Source organism: Harpia harpyja, chromosome 14 (genome assembly GCF_026419915.1).
Source record: "Harpia harpyja isolate bHarHar1 chromosome 14, bHarHar1 primary haplotype, whole genome shotgun sequence".
In the NCBI taxonomy this organism is placed as follows: Eukaryota; Metazoa; Chordata; class Aves; order Accipitriformes; family Accipitridae; genus Harpia; species Harpia harpyja.
Window position 1 is genome coordinate 17,371,371 of NC_068953.1, and position 27,963 is coordinate 17,399,333.

At 41.5% G+C, this 27,963-nt stretch overlaps 1 protein-coding gene across 1 annotated transcript in view; it reads right to left on the reverse strand.

Moving 5' to 3' along the window:
- Positions 1-2,449: 2,449 nt before the first annotated feature.
- SMAD3 (SMAD family member 3) overlaps positions 2,450-27,963 on the reverse strand; it is a 79,345-nt gene continuing 53,831 nt past the window's right edge. Inside the window, exons 2-9 of the mRNA XM_052809111.1 lie at positions 25,001-25,194; positions 23,992-24,126; positions 23,207-23,281; positions 21,341-21,391; positions 14,773-14,985; positions 13,279-13,416; positions 10,771-10,915; positions 2,450-7,363 (exon numbers count right to left, since the gene is read on the reverse strand). Coding sequence (XP_052665071.1) covers positions 7,240-7,363; positions 10,771-10,915; positions 13,279-13,416; positions 14,773-14,985; positions 21,341-21,391; positions 23,207-23,281; positions 23,992-24,126; positions 25,001-25,194 — 1,075 coding nt within the window. The 3' untranslated portion in view covers positions 2,450-7,239. The remainder of the gene's footprint in view (positions 7,364-10,770; positions 10,916-13,278; positions 13,417-14,772; positions 14,986-21,340; positions 21,392-23,206; positions 23,282-23,991; positions 24,127-25,000; positions 25,195-27,963) is intronic.

Here is a 27,963-nt window from a genome sequence, read left to right on the forward strand (position 1 = left end):
CTCCAAGTATGCCACTGTTTCCTAGTGAACTTCCAACTCCAACTAAAGGCTACAGAAATCTTGTGTTCAATTAATTATGAAAAGGAGAAAATATTACTTGCATACAAGAACAGTAATGTTTATCTCAAACAAAAATGGATTACTCCAATAGTGTTTTGGACTCATGGAAACCTTGTCCTAAATACCCACAATTAGTATATTATAGAAAAAAAAGAAAAAAAGAAAAGGTTTATATCCTTTGTAAGGTGGGTGCTGTGGTGGTAGACTCTGGTTCCCAGCCGTGGTGGGGCTCGCTATCGCTGCTTTCACCTTTTTCCCCTCCCTCCCCTGCAGCCGGCCTAATACAGCTGCCTGGTGCAGGGAAGCTTCCTGCAGAACCCGGGGAGGAGAAGCACCTCCCTTGAGCCCAGAGAAAGCCCAGAGACAGGGATGAAACCTCGGTACAGAACCACCCATCTCGAGGGTAGAACCAGAGCCCCCACCACCACTCCCTAAGTTTCAGAATAACCAGCTGCTGGTAGGGCATTCCCGATTCAGGTCTGGAAAGCAGGCATTGCTGTGTGAGCCAGGCTGCAGTCCTGGTGAAGCTCTAGGATGACACTCGCAAGAGGACTTTCCTGTCAGTACAAACCAACCGCTTGTTACCCAACTTTTGCCTGAACCAAAACCTCCATGCAATGTCAATTCACTCTTTTTTTTTTTTTTTTTTGGCTATGGCTTTGAGCTTTTTCGTTTATTACCAAACCTGTATTTTGCTTCAGCTTCCCATTTCCAGTGCAGATGAGAAGACTGTGATACTGAAATCCATGATATATTCAGGTGACAACTAGCAGAACTTGCAGCTCAGAGCCGATTTACTACATCACACTTGAGTTTTGGCAACCCCAGTACAAAACCTGGCTGAGACCCTTTTATTACCACATTGTTGGAAAACTGAGTGGAAAAAGTATTCTCGTAAATCCTGTGTCAGGAAAAACAAAAAAAATATCTGCATTTCAGTGAAACCCTAGGAGGAACATTAGGAGTTCACAGAATTAGATCATAGTGTGCCTTGGCTTAGTTAGTGATGCTATTTGGAGAATGCCTTCTCTGAGGCCAGCTGAATGCCAGCGTATATGGGTTTCTTTTCCCCCAGTATAGCACCTGCCCTGCCTGCCTGCTTTCTACTGAAACAGCTGCTTTGCTGGACATTTCATGGCCCACTCACCTCTAGGTGCAGTCCCAGTAGTGACAACAGCAGCAGGGACACATCCCTGGCATCCAGTTCTCAGAGCTGACCAGGTGGGTGCAAAGGACTCCACCACCACCCTGCAGCCGCCACCGCTCAAGCTTGGCCACTGTTTCATTTCTGACCATAGCGATTGCTAACAATGCTGTCCTTGAGTGGCAGGGAGGAGCAGTGTCATTGCTGCAAAGAGAGACCACAGACTCCAGAAACCCATTATAACAAGGAGTAACAGCCAAAAATACAGCCTGGGAGATTCAGGCAGGAACATAATGCAGCCATGGAACAGCTTATCTGGGGAGGAGGTGGTAGGACCTCTGGTCTTCAAGATTTTTCTTCAGGATTTATCTGGACAAAAGCCCAGCTGACCTGATCCAGTGTTGGCAACGGTCTTGGATCAAGCATGAGGTTGGACTAGAGACCTCCAGTAGTATCTTCTAACCATCAGTTCTCTGATTTGATGAAACAGTGGTGCACTTTGAAACCAGGTCTGAGAGAAGTCATGCTTTTCAGTAAGGTAACACATTGACTGGATGAATGCTACTGAGCCGGACCAGAACATGTGCTGTCCCAAGAGCATTAACACCTTATCACTGATGCAGTAGGGACCGGAGACCACATTTATGCTCATCCACCTGCCTTCCTCTGTTCTGCAGGAGTGAACAGCTGAGAGGCTTAACACATGTCTTCAGTACGGGACTTCAACTCCTCAACACAGAGACACCAGAGGTATTTTAGGGTCTGCCTCATGACAAGACACCAAGGACAAAGCATTAAATTCTCCACTGCAGCTCCTATGCTTCTGATAATGGAGTTTCCTAATTCATAGCCGTAAAGTGAAAGTACAGCTACAGGTAATTACACTGGCCAAAGAATGAATATTTAGCTATGTCTGACTTTTCCAGCAATTTGACAATAAACCCTCTGAGCCACAGCGCTCCACTTCTACTCACCTTTGAATCCTGTTAGTTAAAAGAACTAGTTGCATTTTTTTTACTATTTTTTATATCTGGCTTTAAATTCTTGACCAAAACTGTCCAAACTGTAGAAACAATGAAGATCTTACCTGTAACTGAGATCTTGTGCGAATTACTGGGAACAGCCTTCATTATACATGCCTAAAGATGCTGCCGTCTCTGAATTATCTGTGGTTTCAAAACTCCAAATGCTTTCGGTTTGTGTCCTTAAATATGTTTTTACAATATCCTTATTTTCTCATGAGCCTCAGTTTTCAAATCAAAGTTTATTAAAATGTCAAAAATAGAACTTACAGTTTCACATATGAAATAAGAGGGCATACATAGTACAGGCCTTTAGTAACAAAATAGGTGAATAATGCTTAACAAGCTAAAGCAGGTAGGCGACATCACCGGTCATTAACATACAATCTCAGGTTAAGAAAATCTAAACACTAATGCCAACATGCTCATACATATCTATCAAAGGGGGAATGGTTCAATCTAGAGTGGAGAAAGTAGGCTGCCTCCATTGGGAGAGTGAACGAGATGCATCTCAGCAGCAGAGGCTGGTGCAGACTCCTGGTATCCACGTACTGGAGGAAACGTAAGATGAACCAAAACATTTATGGAGTAATATGTTATTTTCTTTTTAAAGCCTCATAAATCTGAAGAGCACAATTCCCATCTGGGAACCTGACTTGTTGCTAAAGGATAAAACAGCAACTCGGGCAAAGGCTTCTGCTGGAGAAGTCCTTGTTCTGTTCTATTCGTCAGGGTTTGTTGCTCAGTTCTGAGGTCTCTCATTCTCACATCAGTGACTGCCTAATTTCTGGCAATCACCAGAAAGGAACATATGAAAGATTTAATACTCTGAATCCTTAATTGCCCTTTCTGTTAAAAATTAAATATTCGATTCATCTGAATATTCAAGAAAGACAACATAAATACAAAAGCATGTACTTAATAAAAAACATATACTGAATTTCTTAACCATACCACTCAATCAACTACTATATAGTGACTAATTATTTCTCATTCTAGCTTACCAGCTTATTTGTGAAACTCCATTCCTCCTACCTATCCAGTACCTTGGAGAACTAGGAAAGCTCACAGATGTTTTGTGATATGGCTGAAGTCCTTCACTGAGCTGTGTTCTTCTTGCTCCTTGTGCTTTTCCAGTTAGTAAGTAGCACAAGACACAGATGTCAATACTTGCTGCTTGAGATGGAGTCCTGAATATTCTTCACCCTGCAAAGGAGTCCCCTGCATGGTTCAAACTGCGCTGATCCTTAAGGGGAGAGGAAACTCATTTGTTTAACTCTTTCTCAAAGGTTACCCCCCATTCTTTTCATGGCATATATGGGTAGCCAGAGCTTTGGGGAAATTTGTTACGATTAGATTTCTCCATCTTTGTACATACACATGCTGATTCCTGGTGATTAAATCAAATGGACAGCACTGGATTACTTCTAAGACAAGCTTAACACAAAATACAAACTGCAATTCAGTTCAATACATTAATAATAATTAAAAAAAAAAAAATCACCACAGTCATTTAAAACCACAAGGCCATCAATATCATCTGCCAGCAGCCAGGCCCTTGTGTATGGCTACACCAATTAAAAAGAGTCAAAGTTCCTGCTAGTGACTCTCTACTAGTAACAAAAATGTATGAAATCCTGGTAAAACTAGCCAAGACTACCATTAAATGAGAAGATATTCCAGTACAGATATGTAATCTAAGCTAGGGCATGGTTGATTGCATACATTTGTGCTACATATCAAAGCTACTTTAATAAAGTTTTAGAAAAAAGTAAAACCAAGAAGCAGCCACGTGCACCTCTGGGGCACCGCTGCCTACAATAATCTACAGCCAAATGCTACCTCTTCCCTTTCGTTAGTGTCCACATGAATGGCATGATTAAGCACATTTCAGATCTAGCAGGGGAATTAGCTTTCATCTGTACAGTCCACTTCAACTGTGCAACATATAAAGAAACTCAGCCGTAATGTCCCTTGGATCACACCCCTTCCCCAACCTTCATCTTTTCGTTTGTTGCATGGTACAGGACTTTCCATTTGACTTTATAAGGTAACTTTAGAAACCATGAAGCTTTTATGAATTAGTGAGAAGGTAAACAAAGGGGAGGAGAGGAAATTAATACTTTAGTGGAGATAATCTCAATTTTATCTAACTGTACTGCTAGACCAGCTTACATTTTCCATTTGAAGTCATTTTACTTAAGGGATGATGAGGTGAGATTAACCAAAGTTTTTATGCATCATCTGAATCCTGTTTTTCAAAAGGCTTCTATTAAAAGCGGTTAGCAATTAATTATCCTTTATCAAGCAGAAGATATAAATCTGGTTCCTAGTGGAAATCCAGGTCCAATTCTTAGTTTGGCTGAGGAGGCAATTCTGTGTGCAAACTTCATATTAAAGTTAGGGTTTATTCCAGCTTGTAGCCTCTGGGTCAGGCTGGGCTCCTGCACACACCATCACATACAATGAACTCTCTGGCACTGGAATTTAAGATGTCATTTTTGTTGCTGATGCACAAGGCACCACAGAGTCCAACTTCCTCCATGATTATGTGGACAACGGAAACAGTTTGTTCACTAAAATAAGCAAATATGACTTAAAGACACTCAGGGAGGAAACCTGGGGTCATTTTACAGAGCAGATTTTTTTCCCTCTCTCCTAAAACAGCAAGACAAATACTTCCACAGAAGTCCGGATAAATTTTTGTCTGCAACCATGTTAGAAACCTGTATCTGAAAGTATATGCCAAATCAATCCACAATGACAGACAGACCTACTTTTTAAGTGGCTAGAAAATACTATTTTATACAGCTGCTCTTATTGCACAAGTCGATGCAATCAGAGATTTATCTAAAATCAGATACATTGCAAAAACTAAAAAAAAAATTTTTAAATCCTAGAAAACCTCCAGCGCTATGATACAAGCCATGTTGCACAGTGAAAAGCTCCAGTCAAAATTCTACAAGAGGATATTCGAAAGTGCCTGCATCATTCAGGAGCACATCCACCACTGAAAGTCTTCCTCAGAATTTAAATTTCATAGACAAAATATCATTTCTTGTTTCTGGAAGAAAACTCTCTTAAAACATCCCTTCATATGCCTGGTAAAACAAAGACTAGCAACGAGCCTCTCGGATCATCTCTTCCTGTGTCCACCAAACAAGGGGCACCTCGTACCCTGTCTTGCCAATGCCTCAGGTCCAAAAGTGTTGGGTTTTTTTGCAAACCTGGTGGTGGGGTTGATAAACAGAGTGGTCTCAAAGCAACAAGCACATCGGAAAAGCCTCTCTCACAGATAGGCTGGTACATGGAAATTCCTGATAAGCGTTTGAAATGCTATTACCAGTCTGTACCCCATTATGGGACCAGGGCGCTCTGAAGCTGCAAACCTCAACCCGGCATGCAGGAAAACTTCCACTGAACTCAGTGGGGCCGCTCGCGTTCGCCTCTGGGAGCACAGAATTTTGCAGGACTAAAGCCTTAACACAAACCATTGTAAAGTCCATCTGAGTCTGTCCTTCCCAGAGCCAGACCTAGCTTGTGTGTGTGTCCTTTGTATATGAAAAAAAAAACCCGAAAACAAAAAACATTTCCATAGGAAACTGATTATCACTTTCTCCCCTCCCCCTTCTAATATTTTGGCACAAATGCATATGATATTCAATGCAGATATAAAGAAACAGATAATTGGATAGCACTGACAAAGTTATAAGACTTATTTGGCAAATTTGAACCATTAAAAACAAGTGCTAAGGGTTTTTTTCCAGTTGTGGAAGTTGTTTGCCATAACAGTTGCTGCAGGGAAAAAATATTAAACAGTCTGGAGCATGTATGTTTAAAATGAACACTTTATAATACAAGTAAATACACACTCTCCCAATTTCTCCAGGCAAAACTACATCTCAGAGCATTTTAATCAGCTGAAATAAGTTTTAAACAGAGGGGTTTTGTGTCTGAGATGTCCTGGTTCATGCGCAGTCAGATGTGATTGCATGGGATAACCTGTTAAATTGCATATTCTGAAAATGGCAGCAAGGGCCTGTTCACTTCCATCACTAGAGCTGACCTGGACACTGAATCCACTAAGCCCCTAAGACTTCAGAAGTGGCAGATACCATTCAACATACTGAGAAAATAGAATACAAACTTTCTGTAGTTAATGCAAATAGGCTGCACAATAACAAAGGCTTAACTTAGCCAGCCAGAGCTCCCCAAGTAACAAACGTCTGTCCATGAGCAGCTCAAGTCAAAAGTCACTGCAGCAATATCAGGAGCCTAAGTTTGGCCTTTTGTTTCACGTCAATCCAGTCTGAGACCATCAGGGTATCAGCTGCGTCCCTCAGGCATGAAGCAAGACTCTGCCTCCTCGTTAATAGTCCAGCGTGGGAAATACATTCCTTTTGGGAACATTACTGGGTAAATTAGTTCTTGTGTGTGCTTTAAATGCTTCCTTTTCCCCCTACTGCTGCAATCCCAGGGAGGACATGTGTGGATCAGGTAGATGGTGACAGGAATGCATGAGCAAGAGTCATCCCAAAGTCCCACGGTATCTGGCTTTTCAGAGATGCTGCATGACACGAGCCTGGAGTTGTGTGAAGCAAATGGAAAGCTTCCTCCCAGCCGTCAGTGGCTTCTGCATACTCACAACAGCACAGAGCGAGCAGCCAGACAGCACGACGCGGCTGGAGGCAGAGCACTGGCTTCTCTCCGCTGGAACAAAGTCCAGTTTTCTGTTGTGATAAACTTCAGCTTCAAATTCTAACTGCAATGGCCCATAGCATTGTAACCAAAGTGCTAACAGTTTCAGTGGAAGTGGCTTAAATGAGTATTTAGTTTAAAAAAACAAAACAAAACAAAGAAAATCCACCTTTTTTTTTTAGCAGATTTTTTTTCTCATCACTTCAATAACTGGGAATTTGTTCACTATGCACTATGCATTTTCCTAAGGGTTAAGCCAATTCCGTTTTCCAGAGTCTTTGTCATCCCCCCCCCCCCCCCCCCCGAGATGTTTCCTTAGGAGACACTGGAACAACGAATACTCGGGGAGCCCATTTGTGTAAGGACCTTGTCTAGCCACTGCAAAGGACCATTAAGATGCAGTTCAATCCAGCAGGGAGTACTGGTCACAGTCTGCCGCCTGCAAGAAAGATGGGGGGGGGAGAAGAAAAAAAACATAAACGTGACCTACAAAACTTCACAAATGTGAAAAGGTTTTACAGCTACTGAAGCATTCTTTCCTGCTTAGACAATAGTCTTGCATGTGGGACCAAAGGAATGTCTCTCTCCTCTATAACACGCTTCTGGCCTATGCTGCCAACTTCTATTTAAAAACCCTACCTTTTCTCTTTACATTTCTTATGATCCCAAAGGAGCAACTTACCATATAACCTATTTACTACTCAGATTCCTGAAAACAGGCAGCAGCATCGGATTCACTGAAAAGGTGTTTATCTAAGCAAAATTCTTCAGTTTTATTTTGCAGACCTTGCCTCTCCTAATTAGACAGCAACGTAAGCAATTAAATTTCTCTATGTGTAAGACAAGGATATTTTTTTACTGTATCTTTAGGTTTTAGCAGAATGTGGAAGTGATGGAGAGAGATCACCACTCAGCCATACAGTCTCCCTTCTGCAGCCCCATGGAGCCCTCTCTGTGGTGCAGCCAGAGCTGCCGCTGAGCATCCTTTTTGCACAGCTTGGGAGGATGCGCTGGAGGTTTGAACCCTACACTACATGTGCTGTGTATGGAGCACTCCAACAGATTTGCATGTGATCAGCTGCCTAAAAAGAAGCAGAAATGCTGCAGAGTGTGAAAAGTTGCAAAACCTATCAGAAAAGCAGAAACATAGTATTAAACCATGTGTTTTAAAATCCCTCAAGAGTTGGCGGCTGTGGCCGAAGAGTAGAAGGGGATATGCCTTGCTGGGTCAGCACACACCATGCTTTTACTTTCCCCTGCCACAAAGCACCTTCCCCCTCTCCTATCTGCCTCTCTGTTATTCTCCCTGAGGCCAGAGCCCATGGAACGTCTCCAGATGGTAAAGCAGGAAGACATGGGAAGGGAAGGGAGGCCAAGGCACAGGGCAAGGGACTCTCCCTCCTCTGCAGAGGGATGGCCTAAGTCTTGTTCCAGGCAGAGCGGCAGGGACAGCTGCTGTGGAGGAGGAAGATTACAAAGAGAGAGAAATAGCCTGGAAACAGCCTTGTTTTACACCCTCATTTTCCACAGAAGCTGTCCTTGGAATCTGTTTGTGGGAGGCAAAAGCCAAAGTCTGCACGACCCAGGGAGAAACCGTTGCTGAAGAGGGGACCCTCTGCTCCGTGGGGCTGCCCTGCGCTCCCACCGCCATCCTTGCCCCTTCATGGCAGGGCAGAGGAGTGGGGCTCCAAGGTACGGCTCTGCAAGGCTTTGGCCAAGGGCTGTAACCCGTTCTGTTGATGAATCTGTATCGCTCATCCTTTGAACTGAAAATGGAAGCAGCTCCCTGAAGGCACCCCACCCATTCCCAGCTCAGGCGCGGCTGACCAGAGCTGGCCGGCCAGGCGATGCCCTAAGAGTGGGTGTATGGGCAGGGCTTGTCCTATACAGCGATTTAATGGTAAGTGTTTTGCATTAAGGGGTGTCTTGTGAGCTGTTTGGGCAGGAAGACTGCAGGACAGCAAGAGCAGAGCACCTCTCGCTCTGTCAACTTCAGCAAAGCACACAAACCTCCCGGGTGCCAGGAAAAACTAGTCTCCCATTGCTGCCTGAAACTAGCCTAACACTAAGCAGTCCAACGACTGTCCCAGCAACACTGTACAGAAACCCACTACCCGTGGGGCTGCCGCGCTTCTGCCCTCTGCAAACCTATCACGGCAAACTTCATTCTGCCTTCCCACCTGGATAACCAACACATCGGCTCCAGCCTTTCAGAAAGGCAAACCCTCAAAAGCTCTCCATGCCTTCAGCTTGCTCCACCAGGCTCTCACTGGACAGAGGAGAACCTCTGTATCACAGGCTGCTTATGCAATTGGCTTCTCCTCCCTTCCCTCCACCAAATCCCTGGCACACAAGAGCACTAAACACCCCACCAACTGGACTGCTCAAAAGGCTAAGCAGCTGAACCAGAAATCACTGGAACACTGCTCTGGATGCAGCTCCCACAGTAACTTCTTCATATATGAATCAGTTCAACAACTAAACGTGCTCTGACAAAGGTAATCAGACGTAGTATTTTGTGGCAAGGAAATGAAGGAGTGAGAGAGCAGCTTCGGCGCAGTCAGCGTGGGCGTAGGGTTTCACTGACTACAGTACTCTAATGAGATAGTTGACTTTCCGTAAGTCATGCTCATCTGGATTTCATTACGAGCCGTGGCTGCGAGCCAGGGCTGAAATGCTCTGGCCAGGGTGCAGGACAATTTCAAAACAAAATGGACTCCAAACATCTGGAGAAATGAAGAAAGTGGGAGAGTAATGTGCAGGGTCCAGGCTCCAGCTGATACTATGGCATCTCCCCCGTCTGCTGCAGGCAGCTGTGCAAGGGGAGCATCAGCAGAGAGCCTTGCTGCTCTGGGAGACAGGGACTGCCCCCAGATTTTCAAATAAGGCCACAGAATTAGAGGGTACGCAGTCAAGTAAGTATTTCAAAATCACATTTGGCTTAAATCCTTGCCAGCTTTCTCTCTCATAAAACTACATTCATTTTCCAATGAATTTCGTCTCTCCTACTTGTACTATTAAACACTGATTTCACTCCCTTTTTGCTACTTTGGGATGTTTGCTTGCTAATGCAGTGGAGCAACAGCAACACAAGCTATGGAGTACTCTGTCCCTCACAGTCTCCACTGTCCCCGTGTTGTCAGGATAACCACATCATCGATCCCAAATATCAGACCCTACTGCATCTCCTTTTTTATCTTCAATATTCACTGGGAAAAATAGTCACACTGTTTCTCCCACTGCCTCCAGTCACATTTAAGCAATTGCCCTATGACAAGCACTAAGGAAAGGATAAGGAGATTTAACTATAATTTTGCAGCAACTCTAACAGTTCTTCCAAATATAAATTTTCAAGCCAATCTGCTTTTATTTTAATTCCATTAGTCCCTGATAAAAGAAGCATCAAACCCAACCCATATCTTTTAGGAAGCACTCACACTGATCCTGTCCTGATAACAGTGTAGTCATAAGACACTCAAACTATAAATACACATCTAATTTCAAGAAAAAAAAAAGTAATAGTTCTGACACAGGCCATCTGGATTTATCTACTGTGCTTCAGGTAAAACTCTTGGTTCATACAACACTGACCAAATACACATGTGTATTTGTTCCAGGTGTATCACATGATGTATGTTTTAGACAAATAGGATGGGAAAAGAGAGGAGATCAACACATTCTCAACAACTACAACCTATCTGCATTACTGAAGAGACACTGTGCTAATTCCCCACACCTTAAAAGCTGAGTAAAGAAGCTTTGCAGAACACTGTCCTAGGCTGTGAAATACAGGAGTGGCAATGGCAAGCACAGGCATACCGCAAAGTTTCATTCAAAAGGCCTGACCTGTATTCTGCTCCCCATCCCTTGACAAAGCTCATTCGAATTGTGCACATTCTGGTCAGCTGATACACAGCTTCGAAGCCCTGATTTACAGACTGAGCCAAGAGAGCGGCAAATTCCTGGTTGTTAAAAATCTTCAAGTTACATCCTGTGAAAAAAGAACATGACAAGAACAAGGCATTAGCTTAACTAGATTAAGAAATCCATTTCTTTCTGAGGATGGAAAGAAACTCAATGCTGCTTTCCCATATCCTCAGACCATGTGGTACTATACACAGATTGTTTAAACACAGCATTTCAGAAAAAGCAATCAAGGTTGCCACATTTCCACAGCTCATATGCTGAAAAGGAAGAAAACCATGTTACAGGACAGGGAATGATTAATGCTAGTGCCCACACAGCAGATTGCTATCTATGAAACCAGACTTGGGATCCTCGTGTGGAACCTCCTTCTATCTCCTTTACAGTCATTTCCCTCATACTGTAATTTAAAAGCCTAACTATGATCACAACACTTAATGGCAATCACTATGGGGCCTGAAAGAAAGGGATGCACAAGCTAAAAATGGGAACTCACTGGTCTTGGATTTACACGGTGTCCGTCAGCAGAATGCAGAAGTTCTGAAGTGAAACTGCTCTGGCAAGCCAGAAACCAGTTCTCAGGGTTAAAAAGGCTGGTAGCAGAGCTGCTTCTGCTATAATCCTCTCTTAAATGTAACTATCACGCACCAAAGAATTTTCCTTTAAAACGGGAGTTTTCCCCCTATGTTCAGTCACAGCTAAAAGACTAAAACCAACTTATTCAACTGTTTTATGTGATAAAGGTGAAATATAACAACATTCTTCACAGTTTAAATAAATAAATAAATACACAACTATTAAAAAAGTGTTGCCATGCTTGCTTTCTCCCAGATAACCAGAAACAAGTTAAACTCTCAAACTTGGCACACAACTAATGCTCATTTGGGATTACATATGGGCCAAGTCTGAAAAACAACTATTTGGACTGTGATGAATTGTATTTTTCTAAAATCACTTCTGAGCCTACTCTCTTGGGCTGGACTCATACTGTCATCTGTTTTGGGTCGAACTCCATATAGCAAAGCATAACCGCATGCAACTGCTCAGCAGCTGCAGAAACAACTACCCATTTTTGTGACCATAAAAGAGCACAGCCCAAGAGCCATGTATCTTGCAGAGAGTTTGAAGGGAAGCTGTGTCATGCATATTGCAGTCTAAGGGGGGAAAATAAGAAGGGTGAGAGCATCAGGGCCAGGTTGAGCACAGAGAAAGAGCTATGGCAAGGAAAGCAAAAAACTTGATCAGAATCAGACTGCCAAGCTGTTCAGACTTCAGGACTAGATGGGAACAGGTCTCTCCATGACTGTGCCTGGGAGGAGCGGGTACCTGATCTTGTCAACAAGGGAATAAAGAAACTGCTTCAAACCCAGCAAAGATTTGAAGATCAGTCTGAGAAGGCGGCCAAAGACTGTGGCAAAAATGGGGAGAGCTGGAGTCCAAAAAATGTGCCTTAGATGAATCTACAGCAGAAATGTGGGTTGTTTATGTCTTCAGATGTTGACTCCAGCCGCGGTGGACTCTTGTGATGTGGCTGGAGAATTAAGTCATGTTTGCAACACTGACAGCTGCTTCCTAAGCATCTGAGAAAGGAAACCTGTTAAGATGGGCCAGAGCTTGCAGTGTATGGATCTCTTCTCAAAAGAAAGACAATCTTCATTCAAATATTTCTAAACAAAAAAGTTCGTTTTTCAAATATATACATACTTCTAACTGTAAAAAAATCAGCTTTTGTAAGCCTAGCTAAATAGCTAAATTCCCTTTCGAACGGCATCCTCTCATTCTAGCTCTTTTGCATGTATCCAACAAAAAAGTATTTTCTTCCTAGATAGATGCAATAAAATGTCTTATTATCTTTTAGCATACTTTAGACATACATTTGCTGTAACCAGAACAACAAGGTGCCTGCAAATGCAATTTCCCTAGAATAAAACTAATTCACAAAGGGGGGCAAAAGTTTTACTACAGAACAAAGTAACAACTTAAATCTATTGTGGGTGACTCTAAATTAAGAAAAATTTCTTACATTATATTCTTTTACTGAAAGGTATAAACAAAATTATAAACATGACTATAAACATTACAATACAATAATGGACTGATAAAACACTGCATGGAACAAGTGGCAGATCCTGCTCTTAGTTCTGCTTAGATCCTGCAGTACTATTTCTTCCTACTTGTATGAAAGTACAAACAATTGTTGGAGCATACATAGTAGCTTCCTTTATCGGTACCTTCATCCTTTATGCTATAAAAAATGCCCTGCTTGAGTTGTCAAGTTGCTTATCATAGGGTTCAAGTTTCTGATTATTGTCAAGAACAGAGCTCAACAAATCCATACCTACCTTGACAAAGAGCTTGCTTTTCATAGCAGGACCCTGTTTGCAAAAGGTGAAGCCTATGTAGGATCACAGCTAGGGCATAATTCCTTACCTGGTGGAATCTTGCAAACTGTTGCTGGGTGCCAGCCATAGCGTTGGTTGCAGTTGGGAGACTGGACAAAAATGGCACTGTCACTAAGGCACTCGGCAAATACCTCACCGCCAATGTAGTAGAGTCTTACTCCTCTTCCTAGGAAACACATGGCACAGTTTTGGTTTAGCTTAGAACAATCATCTGCAAAACGTGCAAGAAGAGCTGGTATAGACGTAGACAACCTCTGCATGAGGCAGCTCTCAAAAAGCAGCTAAACTATGAGTGATGGAAAATGAAAACCACCTCTTTTGGCCCACTGGGTACTCCCATAGGGAGCAATAAATTTGCTCTGCAAGTGAGTTAAGCTGAGGAAAGCAGGAGGACAAATTTATAAAGTCAGAATTGCACTCTCTGGCCCCACTGTCAATCACAGCCTGGACTGCATAAATTTACCACCTCACAGCCTGCGTACTCCAAACATACATGTCTCTGATATTTTCCATATGAATGTTCTACCAGTTAGCATATGGTTTTCAACCTTTTCTGAAAGTCATTGTAGCTGGATACAACTGTTTATTTATTTAGTGATTTGGAATTAAATTATACATTTTAAAATCATTGCCTTTTGCTTGAGATTACATTGTATACAAAGACAAACATACATTTCCCATAGGAGTTTACACAAATTATTAAAATCTCAGTTAATAAAGAAACAAATTTCCAGAATACATCTTTGTTGCTCAAATAAACATTTGCTGTAGTCTTACATTCCTATCTGAATACCTTGCTTTTATTCTTCCATAGAGCATAAGGAGCCTGCTGAATTTAAAGACTGATTTCTAAATCTTGGTGGGTTTCTTGGGGTTAGGGGTTTTTTGATATTAGAAATAAGTAAGGAAAGATCCTCCTGTATCAAAGTTTACTGCTCAGGAAAGGGTATAAAGGGGAGCAAAATCAGGACAAAAAGCAGGAGGTTCATTTCTGATAGAAGTCAGCACAAAACACAGCAAAACATAAGCAATTTTGCCTTTTAGTAAAATTGCATAAATCTGGGATATTCTATTTAGTGCAAGTTTAACTGAAAACAACATTGCATGTTACTTTGCAGCATAAGCAGGAAAAGTGGAAATTGAGATGAAAAACAAGAAACTAAGTTTCCATTTATAAAAGAACAGTCAGTTGGAAAATAAAATAGTGCAGGAGGGAAAAGGAATACACAAGACTATCACTAACATCCATCCAAATACAAAAGAGTGCATGTAAAAGTTTAAATTCTGTCTCTATTACATGCAGCAATTTTAAGTGTTCCTCAGTGCACTTTTTCATTATACTTTTATGAAAAAATATAATTAGTGTTCCTTTATGGAAGATCAGCCTGCATGGATATTCAAACATCGCAGTGTTCTAAAACTGACCAAGGTGCGTGCCAATTAGCTAAATAAAAAGCTTTACATGCAGGTCTCCACATTCCACCTTGAAAGACGCTGACTAAACCAAGGAACTAGAAATTACCAATGTGTCGTCTTGTGAGTTCCACTGCCGCATTTCTGTTCACGTTAGACAGTAAACCAAGGCAGAATCGTTCAGAATTAGATGGGTCAGTGAAACCATCCACAGTCATAGAGGGCTGAGAGGCGTGGAAAGTCTCTCCCACTCGCTGGTTGAGTTCATAGTAGGATATCGAGCACCAGAAAGCTGGCTCGCAGTAGGTAACAGGCTGCAGATCTGCACAAAATAAAAAGCAAAATGAATCACAGGCCCTCAGGAGGGGAAGGGGGATGAAAAAAAGCAACCGTTTTGAAATATTGTTCTGCTTCATTCCTTGGGCTCACTTTAACCAGCAAACTTTAATTATTTGACAGATTTTAACGGACCACAGCTAGAAAGCTGCATCACCTCTGAAGCTTTTGGCACATGGAACAATCACAAACAGTCAAAGAAACTAGTCACTTAGCAAGTGGGGTGTCACTTAACTGTCTTCATACTTGGAGAAAATTTAAAAAATAAAGTTAGCTTTACCATAAAATGTGGGATCACTTTTAGGTAGCCAGTACCCTAAAAAGAGACAAGAAAAGGACAGAAAAGGAAGAAACAGAAAACCTTAGAAAGAGCAGACCACAAACCTGCTTTCAACAGCACAGGTCTCCAGAACCCTAATGCTGTGCACTTACACCAAGTACCCAGCAAATCCAACTTTTATTCTTACTGACTCTGTTATGATCTCTCTAGCACTGATGAAACCAGTAGAGTTGTCTGCAATGTGCACCAAATTGTACATAACACTGGCATCAAAGTGATTTAAAAATGAGATGCTTTCTTCCAGTGCATTTAATCTCAAATTATGAAATGAAAATCCAATTCTCCAATAGATGATGGCACCTCTCTCTTATTGGGGTTATGGTTTGACACAGCCTGTGGACTGAAGCGAAAGGACCAAAGTTCATGAGCAAACTGAGGCTGAGGCAGTCTCAGGAAGACAATACTTGATATGCATGAAAGGCGGGACATTCAAATGGCTTCGAATTATTTAACTGCTCCCACTGAAGCCAATGAGATTTCAGCAGAGGAAGGCTCAAGTCAAATATTCTTGGAAATACTGCACTAGATGGTGCCCAGTCCTGCTGCAAGCCAAGAATCTGCTGAGCAGAGGAAGTGGAAAGCAGACTAAGCTAAATGATAAGTGCTTTATTCCCCAAATTCAATGCAAGAAATAAAAGCAAGAGAAGAATTCCCTCCAGTCCTCCCCTCAATTTATCACTTCATCCCCGTTCAAATGGTGCTTAAAAGCAGAACACAACAGCTTCCCATCTGGCCAAAGAGTTAACACCAAGCAGCAAAACCCAGCTTTTTCCATAGGCTTTCCCATCTGTTGCTCCTGCAAGGCTTAGGCGAATCTGGGGCTTAAGAGATCAGCTCCAAAAAATCAAAGACAGGTTTTTACCATCCCAGCCTCCTCTCATGATGAAGAGGGTGTCTCTACAGAGGTTTGAGGGTAATTTCTCATCTGGTACCTGCTGTTACTCTGTAACCTTTAGAAACAGGTTGAAGCAGCCTGGCTTCAGACAAAAGATGCTGTTTTGCCCTCCATTACTGTGGTGTGCCAGTTCCCAAAGCAGCAAATAATCAGAAAAAAACTTTGGTTTCTGCTTTGTTACAAGCTTTGCTGACAGCAAGTAAGGAATTGAATAAAAGGGCATCTGGGGAACTCTGTAATCCTTAGCAGATCTTCAAAGTCCGTGAATTTTGGAGCTTATACCCATTCCCAGGTTCTTTCACAGTCTCTCTTTCCTTAATTACATCATCCAAAAGAAAAATGCTCTATCACAAGCAAAGCCCGATGTTCCTGCTCTCCGCCACACCTTACACCCACAAAAGCAAAAGCCTATCTTCCTCTTACAGAAAAGGACATAATGCTCAAAGTAAAAGCTAACAGAAGGCAGCTCAACAGAACAGTGGTCGCTACATGAATTTAAGAGATCTGGTAAGCATACCTGCCGTTTCATCACATTTTAAACAATTTCATAGCTTAAAGCAAGCCCCTCTCCTGATATGTGCAGATGATATTGAACATACCCAGGAGTCACACAAGTTTACTGTTCTCTGCCTTTTTCTCTTGTACAACATATTTGGTTGTCCCACTGGAAACTGCCACATCAGGCATATTTCTCCAATACCAGCCTCATGTCATCAATTAGCAGTTGTGGCGTGCAGCAGTAATCTGTACACATCGTAACTGACTCTGGGCTTCACATGGCTCCAGTGCAATTTGTATAGAGGTACAGCAAATACCAGCACTAATCAGAGTCTCTTAAGTGTGTCCACCCACTTAGGAAAACAGATTGTGTTCCACATAACTGTGCTTTTATTCCACAGCAAGTGCCTTTTTAATTGAAAGGCTGCTCAGCTCCAGAAAAATCAAATCAACTTTTGTTGATCCTTAAGTAATGTCCTCAAGATTGGTACTGTTCAAGTTATAAAAACACCGAAGCCTGTATTGCTCTCTATGGTTTTGTGGTCCTTTCCTTCAAAAACCACCTCCGCTTGGTTACGACTCAAGGGAACTGTGGATTCCCTACTGAAGGATGCACAGAAATTTTATTTCCGGCTTATTTGCAATTTGAGGAAAGACACAAACCAACAAATCCTATTTTGAAGAAAAACTTGTCTCTAAAAAAATGCAACCAAGCTTTTAATAATGCTGCTTTCTCCTGTGATTTGTGGTCTTAGGCTTCAGCTTAAGCTGTCATGGGATGGGCAAGTTTCCTCTTACATTAGAGCTGTCCTGAACATTAATTTTCAGTTTATGGATTTACTGTTTGGGGAAAAGTAAAAGAACGTAGATCTGCTAAAACCAAAGAATCCTGAGGAGGTACACAACTAAGTAACACGATACACTAAAACCAAGCAAATCCTGCCTGAATTGTCTCCATACAATTTCAACCTTGACTCACTACAGGTCTGCTTTCACAAGTGTCCACTGAATATTGGGATGCTACCCATATTGCATCTTCCCTACAAGATGGAAGTACTATCTGTTCAGCTGCAGAGGAAAAAAATCTGCTGGCTGCTTTGTACTCTCTACAATGTGTGCTCTAAGCATAAGAGCGGTTGTTATCCTAGTTTCAGTTAATGCGTTTGATACACAATGTATATCAGAAGTTACTGATATATGTTATCTAACTGTCTTAGTTGCAGCCCGAGTAATTCTAACTCCCTCCTCAGAAACAAAAAGATAAATAGGTGTGCATACTCCCTTCCCCTCTGTACTTTGGGAAGGGCTGTCTTTTCACTGCTTTGGGAGATAGTGTTTCAACACAGAGAGTAACAGAGGCTTATGTTACTGATGGATTTGACCATAGGGTATGTGCTTACTTCATTTACAGCTTTTGCGTCAAGTCTTCTGTGGAGCAAACACTGACAATGGATTTCCTGTACACCAAGGGACTGCCTCACTCCAAATAACGATATGCATGCAACCTCAGGCCTGGCCCTTGGCCAGCATAAACTCCCTGACTTCATTCCAAATGTCCACATAATGCTGGCAACTCTCATTATGGTTACTTTCTGTATTTTCTCCAGTTTGTATTTCAGTAACACAGAAGAGAACATTGGATATCTATAACTTCCACTTAAAGCTTATGTTTGACAACTGAAAATTTACAACTGAAATTTTGGACCAAAACTAAAATGCTTCCAAATCAAATGCACGAGCTGAAAGGAGTTAAAAAAAAAAAAACAGTACGTTACCTTGCAACACTTTTCTGCCTGTGAACGGGGAGATGAAACTCCCTAAGTTCCTTCAACCCCATATTACAGTCTTACAGCTTTATGCTGAAATACACACATTGCACCTCAAACAAACCTTGCTTCTATTGTCCTAGTTGGTTTGCTTCATGCTAGTTTATTGCCTTTGTAATTCTCTGGATGGGATTTAAGTCCAAAGTTCAGCTTACAGAAAGTAAACTGTCTTAAAAGCTTCAGGTAGTTCTGGTCAAATAAACAGACATCAGTACTGTGACTTTATTTTCCTAATGGCAAAACCACAAAAGCCCACTGCACTCTGCTGCTGAGAGCTTGCTGGTAATTTACCTCATCGCACGCTGTTGTGTTTTTTAAATTTCTATTCAGTTTTCTTAACAAACATACAGAGAAAGCCTGATTAAACTTCTGCAGATGAAAGTACAGCCCTAGACACTGGAGTATTCTGCTTATCCACAGAATTATATAGCACAGCAAAAGCAGGAACACTGCAGGTCACCAGCCACCAAGTAACTTCTAACAGGAGAGAGAACCTGCAAAGCTGAGTAGTTCTGCTCTTACAGTCTATGTAACTCCTTTCTGGGCTGCAGAGACCATCAGGCTGAAGGTCTGATGGGCTGCTGGTGTTTTCACCTACACTGCTATAGGCAGCTCCTTTAGATATGCCATCTACAAGGTACAGATGCAGACAACTTTGTCATTTGACAGTCGTTAAGAGTTGCTTAGATATGTGCCATTTCATTTATTATTTTGTAGCTTCCTCACATGCAAAAATTTACAATAAAATTTTTAAAAGAGACAAGAAGTTCTTAATTTGTGGAAGCTCTTGCCTAAGAGCAATAAATATTTGGCTTGCAAAACTTAAAGTTATCTTTTAATGTTGGTAAGTTAAAATGCTTTTCTGATGTCTGCTCCTTAGACTACAAAGAGATTCCTTGTGGTTAACCAGCTTCACCTGCTCCTACTTAGTTTTTGTCACCAGACAGCACATTAGACATCTGACAGGCCCATCAGCTGAGCAGCATGTGTTAATAACTAGTATCCTTGTTAGAAAGGATATGCATTGGGGCCTCTTTCCTAGAAACTCCTTTTTTCCTTATGTAAGGCAGATGCCACAGTCAGCTTGCCAGGCTGGTTTTGTTACATGTAATTGGCTTTTTATTTTTACGTTGAAAAAAATTGCTAGAAATTCTCATCAACTCCTAGGCAGCACACTGAAGCATAATGGATTCAAACAAAAAAAGAAAAAAGGAAACAAAAATAAGTCAGCCATATATTCTCTTCTTAGGCTTTAACAGTTAAAGCAAATAAAAATTTAGTGGCACCGTGGCAATATATCCTACGCTTTAAAAAAAAAAAAGGGGGGGGGGAAGAGAAAAGAAATCCCCTCTTCAACAGCCCCAAGATACCTACAAGTCAGCCAATGACTGACAAATTTTGGAGCAGTGTCAAAGTACTCTGTGCCAGGATTAAAAGCATATGTAAACTTCATGGCTATGGTTATTCAAGAGTAATCTCAAGTGGCCTCTGTCTGCTGGCTTAATGAGCATTTAGAGAACTGATCCTGCAGCTAGCCAGGGCTGTGAGTGCTTTTTATGACAGACCGTTGAGAGCAATTTCAAACAGGGTAAGAGCTCAAACTGATGAAGATCAGACCTTTTATGTCTGTAGGTAAGAAAATAAAGGGCAGAGCCATTTGAGAAGACAACAGAGGTTCAGAGATAGCCACAAAACCTCTAATAGTATCTCAAAGGTAAAGGCCCTGTTCAAACGCTATTCCTTCTTCTTCAGCTTTCCTCCTGTTTACTTTCTACAGTTTATGGAGTGAATCAGTGACAGCAGTGGCCTATTAGGACTGGACTATGTTCCATTTCAGCACCAACCAACTCTGAGCCTTCTCCACTTTGCTCTGCTCAGTCCACGCTCAGTTTCGTACTATAACAACTTATACTCCTGGGCCATCAGTTGTTCCAGTGGTTTAGGGCACTGGGACATGAGGGCTCTGGGCCGCTTTATCCCTATGCAGTCCAGGGATGCCCCTCAGGTAGACTTACCTTATGATCTGACACCATCCTAGCACTCATAGTTTTGTTAGGAGTCCCCAGCCACTGCCACCCAAACCCTCAAGGCCATGCCTATCTGTGCTGTGTAACTGCACACTTGCTCTGCGGGGGACATGGGTTTGCTCCTGAGCTGGGTTTAGATGAGGATGTAATGCATTTGCTGCCCTTCAGTCAAGCAGTTGATTGCCTGAGCTGACAAAGCAGTGCAGGCAAATCTGTAGCTCTGAACCTCAGCCCCCTGTCCACAATATGTGGATAACAGCATTTGCCCTATAATGAATGTAACACCAAATTAATAAATTAAAAAAAATTGCAAGACGCTCTGGTGTATTGTAAAAGAGACCAGTAAGCACTACAAATTTACAAAGTAACTTTCCAGGAGACAAAATTTAACCTCAAGCTGCAGCCTTTAAAAATATAAGGACACAAACCCACCAGCAAAACAGACGGATATATTCCTTGCAAATTCACGTAATCAAGTAAGTGTATTTTTGCAGCAGCCCTTCACTCATTCTTTCTGGTATTTGTCTGCCAACATTTCTTGTTTCTTTATTTAACTCTGATGTAAGTTCAGATTTCTTTATTTCATATAGAGTTACTATGAACCACTGTTATCACAGTAAAGAGGATTAGCAGAAAGGCACATCAACGGTGCTCACAACCTCATCAAAAGCGCACAACCTCAAGAAATAACATCATCATTAAAATGTCAGTAGCTTGACTGTAATTACACACACTTCTCAAAATCACATGCTTACCCAGATTATTGTGTGCTGGAGACATAGGGTTTGGTGATAAGTTTGGAGAACCTGAAAATCAAGACATCATAAGTATTAGAATGGCATCTACACAAGGAAAAACACTTGCAGAAAATCTTCAGTGCTGCCCAGGCTTGCTGGAGGGATAACCCACTTCTCAGTTAAGTCTCATTTTGTGACACCAGCAGCTTCTCCGATGTTGATTACTCTTTACATGAGCTTCCAAATGCTATTATTTATATCAACTTGCTACATCTGCAATACTGCTAAGCATCTTCATAATGCATTCACTTAAGCTTAACCCATTAATTTTCAAAACTGAGCACGCAGTTGTCAGTTTTACATTCACTTGCAGTTATCAAAGGTCCAGGTACCATCATGACAGCTACAGTCAAACCCAGTTAGCTGGGCATTTAAGAGCTTAATTTTACATTGCCAGGCACAAAACGTACGCATAACAGTTGAAAACATACCACTTGATATCAACAAATCTTACTGGTTTTGGGACAATGCAGTATTGTATCAAGCTATACAGATCTGACCAAATGACTGTCAGAATTTTATCCCCAATCATTTCAATTTGGTCCACAAATTCTGTGCATATATTTCAAATATCTGCACTTGGATGTCCAGAGCAATTTCCACAGTCTCTGGATGCCACATGGATGCAGACAGGTGGTACAGCCCATTTTTTCTTTTCCTCTCACACTGAGTTTGGCTGGTTTCTTTAAAATTTGTTTTTCTGTAGAGGGAAGTCCATGACATGTGAAGGAAGGGATATAGCATTTGAACATAAATTGGGTATTTATAGCATCTTCCAGGCCCAGCCTATTCCAGTCCACTTTCAAAAAGTCATACATACATTCCACATGTCAACCACATTACCAATAATTGTATGCACTAAAATGGATTGTGTCAATAGGCTTGTGTTTCATGTAGACAAACCAACCCACACTGCCTTCCTCCATCTGTACAACTGCGGTGAAAGACTGCAAATCAGTCATCCCTCTTTTAGAATCCCACGTATGTTCTACGGCTGAAGACATGCACAGAAACCAAGATATTTGTGTGCAGTATTTGCATTAATTAGGTTCTGCATGTCTGTCTGTATGAAAGTGCCATGTATTTGCATATCCTTCTTGTAAAGCATCAGCCCTTCTAACCAAGGATGTGTTTTTGCTTTTCAAGCAAAAGTTCTATGAATTCAGAGTCTGATTCAGTGATTCTTACTCACAAGCAGTGACACCACTCAGATCAACAAGATACCTTAAACAGTTTCTCCCAGAAAGATGAGACCTGCATGTTTAATTTTAAAGTGTTGATACAGGTTAGCACGAACTGGAAAGCTGCTCATTCTAAACCTGGTTACTTGTTTTCTTGGCAATGAGCGAGAATGCAGACTAAATGATAAATGCACTAAATTATAAACCCATTTAAAAACGAATCTGCTAGTGGTCATTTCAAATACAGTTAAACTGGACATTTAAGTATGTAAACAACTAAGTGATCAGAAAAATGCTCTGCAGAAAAGTGCCAGCTACGTGCAAAATTTTCATGTGCATACAGATGCCCAGATGCAAATACAACACAAACTATCATCCTTAGATGAGTCTCCACTGTTTCAGGCTCCTGCTTAGTAGTATCTAATGATGGATGTTGGGGAGAACAAGAACATGCTGTACCTTTCACCAGCAGCTCTAAAACATACAGCCCTGTGCTTTACATGAGATGTCAGGCTACATTTTGCACTCCTACAGGGACAAAATACCTCAAACCACCATCTGATCTTCAGTGCCCCAAAGAAAAAACTTTAAGAGTCTCTGATATGACCTAGAAAGCTGCAGCAAATGGCAAAAGATGACTTACCTGCATCCATGCTGGGGTTCATCTGGTGGTCACTAGTTTCTCCATCCTCACTCAAATAGCCTGGAGGAGGTGTCTCTAGAAGCATAAAATGATCATACTGTCATTGCAACTGGATGCAAAGTCTGGATTTCAGACACCAAAAACATTTACTTTGTTATTCACAAGGAGCTAAATTTCTTTTTTATTACTTTTCTTCATCAGACTGCTGAAAGGAGGAGCTGGCACAATCAGGATGATAGCCATAGCATATTTGTGAATAACAGAGGAGAGGGGGAAACAAAAAAAATCCAAATTTTCAGTCCCATAAAACTTTAAGCCGTGTAGACAGTTTTCTGTCCACGTATTTTTCCTTTCCTGGTGTGCAGCTGCATAGCTTGTCCATGCAAATAAGGTGTAAATTGCTTGTAAAAGAGATACATAAATAGAAGAGCTCAATTCCATCAGAAATCTAGAGAGTTTTACTGAAATTAAAATGGCTGAATTTCATTCAAATCTAAACTTGTTAAAGGAACATTCAGCTTTAGATTCCACAATTAACTGAGTATGTACTACTGAAGGGAAGAGGTGAGTTTAAAGAAAAGAAAACAAAACAAAACTATAAACAGCACTGTTGTGTGTCTACATTTACAGCTTTCATCTATTTTTGTATAGGTTCCCATTCCTTAGCTTCATAGTAACAATGGAAAGAAAGACTTTCCAGTCATCCAGCTTTGCATACACAGACACGATTCACTGTGCAATATGACCCTTTTCCCTCCGCTTGCTGTATGGAAGATATACAGTACCTGGAATGTAGTTGCTCTGTGGCTCGATACCTGCTGGGAAGTTAGTGTTCTCTGGAATAGAATGACTATAATCGTCTAACGGCGGAAACTCAGCTGGGATCTCTGTGTGCCGAGGCACCAGCACTGGAGGTAACACTGCACAAATGGAAACAAAAAAGAATAGAACAGCAACGTTAACAGCTTTAAAATAAAATTACTGAAACCCTAGAAAATGAAGAGAAACCAGTTTGGAGTAACACCCTTAAATACATGCAACACCAAAGTCGCTAATTAAGGGACACAATTTGATACTTGCTTCTGAAATAACAGCAGCAGTTAAAGATGCTATTCTTAACGTATCTCAGCTGGGGATGGGATACGTGCTTAACTGAACACACCTAGTCTGTCTGCCCCTTAGAAGCAAAGAAACAGGTCTTCTTGAAAAATTATTTAAGAGAAGTTATACCACATAATTCAAAGGAATAAATTTCACATAAAATGAAACAGCAAAGTAGGATTACCATAAATATCCAGACTGGTTCTGCAGATTCGTACTGACATGCAGCAGAACTATCTGCAGTTCCAGATGAAAGTCTTTTTCAGAGGCAGGAGGAGACTTCAGAACAGGAAGTTCAGTTGTGTTGGGAGCTATTCTTAGACCCACTTCAACTTAACACTAAGTTTATCCTTAATTTAATACCAACAATTAGGGATACACAGAACACTGCTGTAGTTCATACTTGTATCTACTACATATGTGTGTTGTTTACAGGCACACAATGCCACATTATGAACCTGGCAACAATGCAACCTGCTCAACTTGGATTTTATCGATTTAAAATGATATTTCCCCCCGAGTGCAGATTCATAAATTATTCTACTGCATACAGTAAGAGATTACCATCAATAATAGATACACTTTGGTTTTAAAACCCTACGCCTGCTGCTTTACTCAATTTTGAAATGCACTTATAAATCCCTTACGCTGGTACCAAGAAGCTGAGGTATCTGCACAGAGGGCCAGCAGTACCTGGGGTTTCCACTCTTTGGTAATGATAAGGATTCACACAGACTTCATCCTTCTTCATGTTAAAGGCATACTCGCACATCTCCATGGCACGCAGCTCATGGTGGCTATGAAGGTCTGGCCATCGCCACAGCCGGCAGTAGATCACATGGGGAAGACCTTTCCGATGAGACACTTGCAGCCGGCCATCTAATGATCTGCAGTCAGAATATAAACATGATAGCAATTTAGACTGGCGTTAATACATGTGTAGTACTGACCACATCCCATCAAACGCTACACAGGGGAACCTAATGTGAAGACTGCAGACTTCAGCAGCAGGCTCAAAGCATAGGCTGCCCAGCAAATGCAGTACCCTGACACAATCCAAAAGCTGCTTGTCACCAAAACCCGCCAAGACAGTGCTGCAGGGAGGCATTCCGCTCCCAGTCTTCAGGCCAAGAAGTTATCTCCGAGAACTGCAAAATGTTTGTTTTATAGAACAGCCCTGCTCTGGATTTATTCATTTTCTGAAAAGAGGTTGATTTGGAGGCAGAGACAAGAGCTACAGCAAGTAACAATACATCAATTTAGTGGAAATTCTGAAGCATTTATGTGTGTCCTAATGAACAGGCCATTTGCACAGCTCTCAACAATTTATGCTGTGCACATAAAGGGATTACATGTTACAATATGTGCTAATAAAACTGGACTTTTAAAATAGAGACACATGAATTTCCATTGTGACAAAACCATCCAAAATTGATATAGATGCCTTTTCTTTAAACAGTGTTCACAAACATTACAAACAAGCAAGGTTTCCAGTTTCATTTTCCAAATTGCAGCTTGAAAGCAAAATATAGTTTTTTGCAGGATTGCTTACTTTTTTTTTTTACATCTAGCCCGTGTCTCCTCCAACTCATTTTTCTCCTAATCCTATCCTCACCTCAGAATAGCCTGTTCCTAGCAAACCTTCCTGGGAAGCAAGACAAGCATGTTCAAATCCTCTCCAGCAGAGGAAAGAATTGGAGCAGGGTCTCCTCCATCCTGAATGAGGGCTCCACTCCCTGAGCCACTGAATGGGAACTGCCCCCAGGCACTTTCTTTGAAGTCTAACCCTTCATTTCCCTTGCTTTTCTTAATGACCAAAATGAAACACTTCAGAGGTTTGGTGAAATGAAATATTTCTATTTTTAATTTGTCAAGGAAAGAAAAAAAAAATTGAAATTTTACTCAGAATTATTTCCCTTGGTTCTTTGTGTTGGCAGCCAATCTAGAAAAACAAAACAAAACCAAACCAAAAGACACAAACAATTATTCAAACAGTGGTTGCGCTAGTCTTGGCTGCCCTAAGAGAGTTTTCCCAAAAGCTTCTCTGGCAGAGCTTGGTAACACGCGCACCTCTTGTAAACACTGCTACAACAACGAGAAAGGCAAAACACAACCAATTCAAGCTATTACTGACAAGCACTTGATTTACGGGAGCAGGAAAACATGTCATATAACTGTTACGTATGAAGTATATAAGGAGTCTAAGCCAGTACTGAGGGACTTGCTGGTACATGTTACAAAACATCTAAAACCTGCAAGTATATTACAGCCCTGAAAAATGCACAACACCCACAGTTATTATTTATAGTATGTATTTATAGTATGTATTTCTTCATTTTGTGCCTGTTATTTATGGGTCACGCATTCTCTTCAGACTTCACTCTTTAGACTGCTCTGTGATGGGGTGACCGACCAGCTGAGTATCTGGCACATTTTCCAACTGTGTTCTTATGCCAAGCTCCTTCTGAGGACAGAAAAGCAGAAATCAGTCTTCCCAGGTGGAAGACTCACAAGGAGGGCGCCAGTGTCTAGAACGGATCTCCTGTGAAAAGTGGAAATCTTGGTATTGATTTCAATGGGGCCAAGACTTGACTTATGTGACCCCAAAACTTGTCAGTTTGGAAAAATTAAAAAAAAATTTATACCAAAAGTGTGAAAATACTAAATTTAATAAAAAGAGAGTAGGCTGATATAAGGAACAAGACAGGACTGCTTTTCTGTTCTTCTTTCAAACATCTTTGCCTGCTCGGAAGGATATCTTGCATCTAAGTGAGGGTAAAGGAGAAAAAAGAAGACTCAGAGGGATTGTTCCAAGCAGCCGCAGAAGATACAACTGTGGCAAGTGTTCTTACTGTTCCCAGTCACGCTCGGCAGATGGACATCACAGCAAGATGGACAGATTTGGGTTGGGGCTAGCAGCTGAGATGGGGGGGGACTAACACAAAGTGTGTATGACTTTGGGATTACTTGCAAGGATGGGTCTCTCCCTACATTTCCCAGGATAGAAGAAATTTTTTATACCTACAACAGAATCCCCAGACAGCTGGAGGGTAAAGTGCACTTCTTCCCATCACCCCAGGGTTCTTGGTAAAAGCTATGAAGTCTTAACAAAAGATGAGCCAGTACATCCACATGCCTGACTCACTCTCTAGATGCAGTAGCCCTCGCCTCCCAGGTTAATGGAGCCCTTCTGCTGACAAAGCTCTCGCAGGAGACAGTGGAGAGAGACACCAAGTCACTGTTGTCTGAACAGTCCCCAAATCCTAAACAGCTTCAGTGGTTATCTAAAACAAAAACAGCCTAAAAGCATAACATAGCTCTCAACCACTAGTATCACAGCTACTCGTTTTTGTTAGCAGAGACTGCATGCTGTGGAAAATGTGTTGTGCTTGCTATCTACCATTTCTCATGGCATGAACGCTGTCTATAAGGCAGAAGAGATGGACTTCTCTACAATCTTATCTAAAAAGACTTTTATAAATGACAGAGCCATATGTTTTATTTTCAGATATAATAACCTCCCCTTCTCCCCTCTCCCCCCAATAAGGAGATAAGGTAAAAGAAATTATATTTCCCCAAAGCCCTGAGGGCTAATTGCATTTTTATGATTGTGAAATCTCTCCTCAGGCTCTCTGCTAAGGGACTTGAGACAAAAC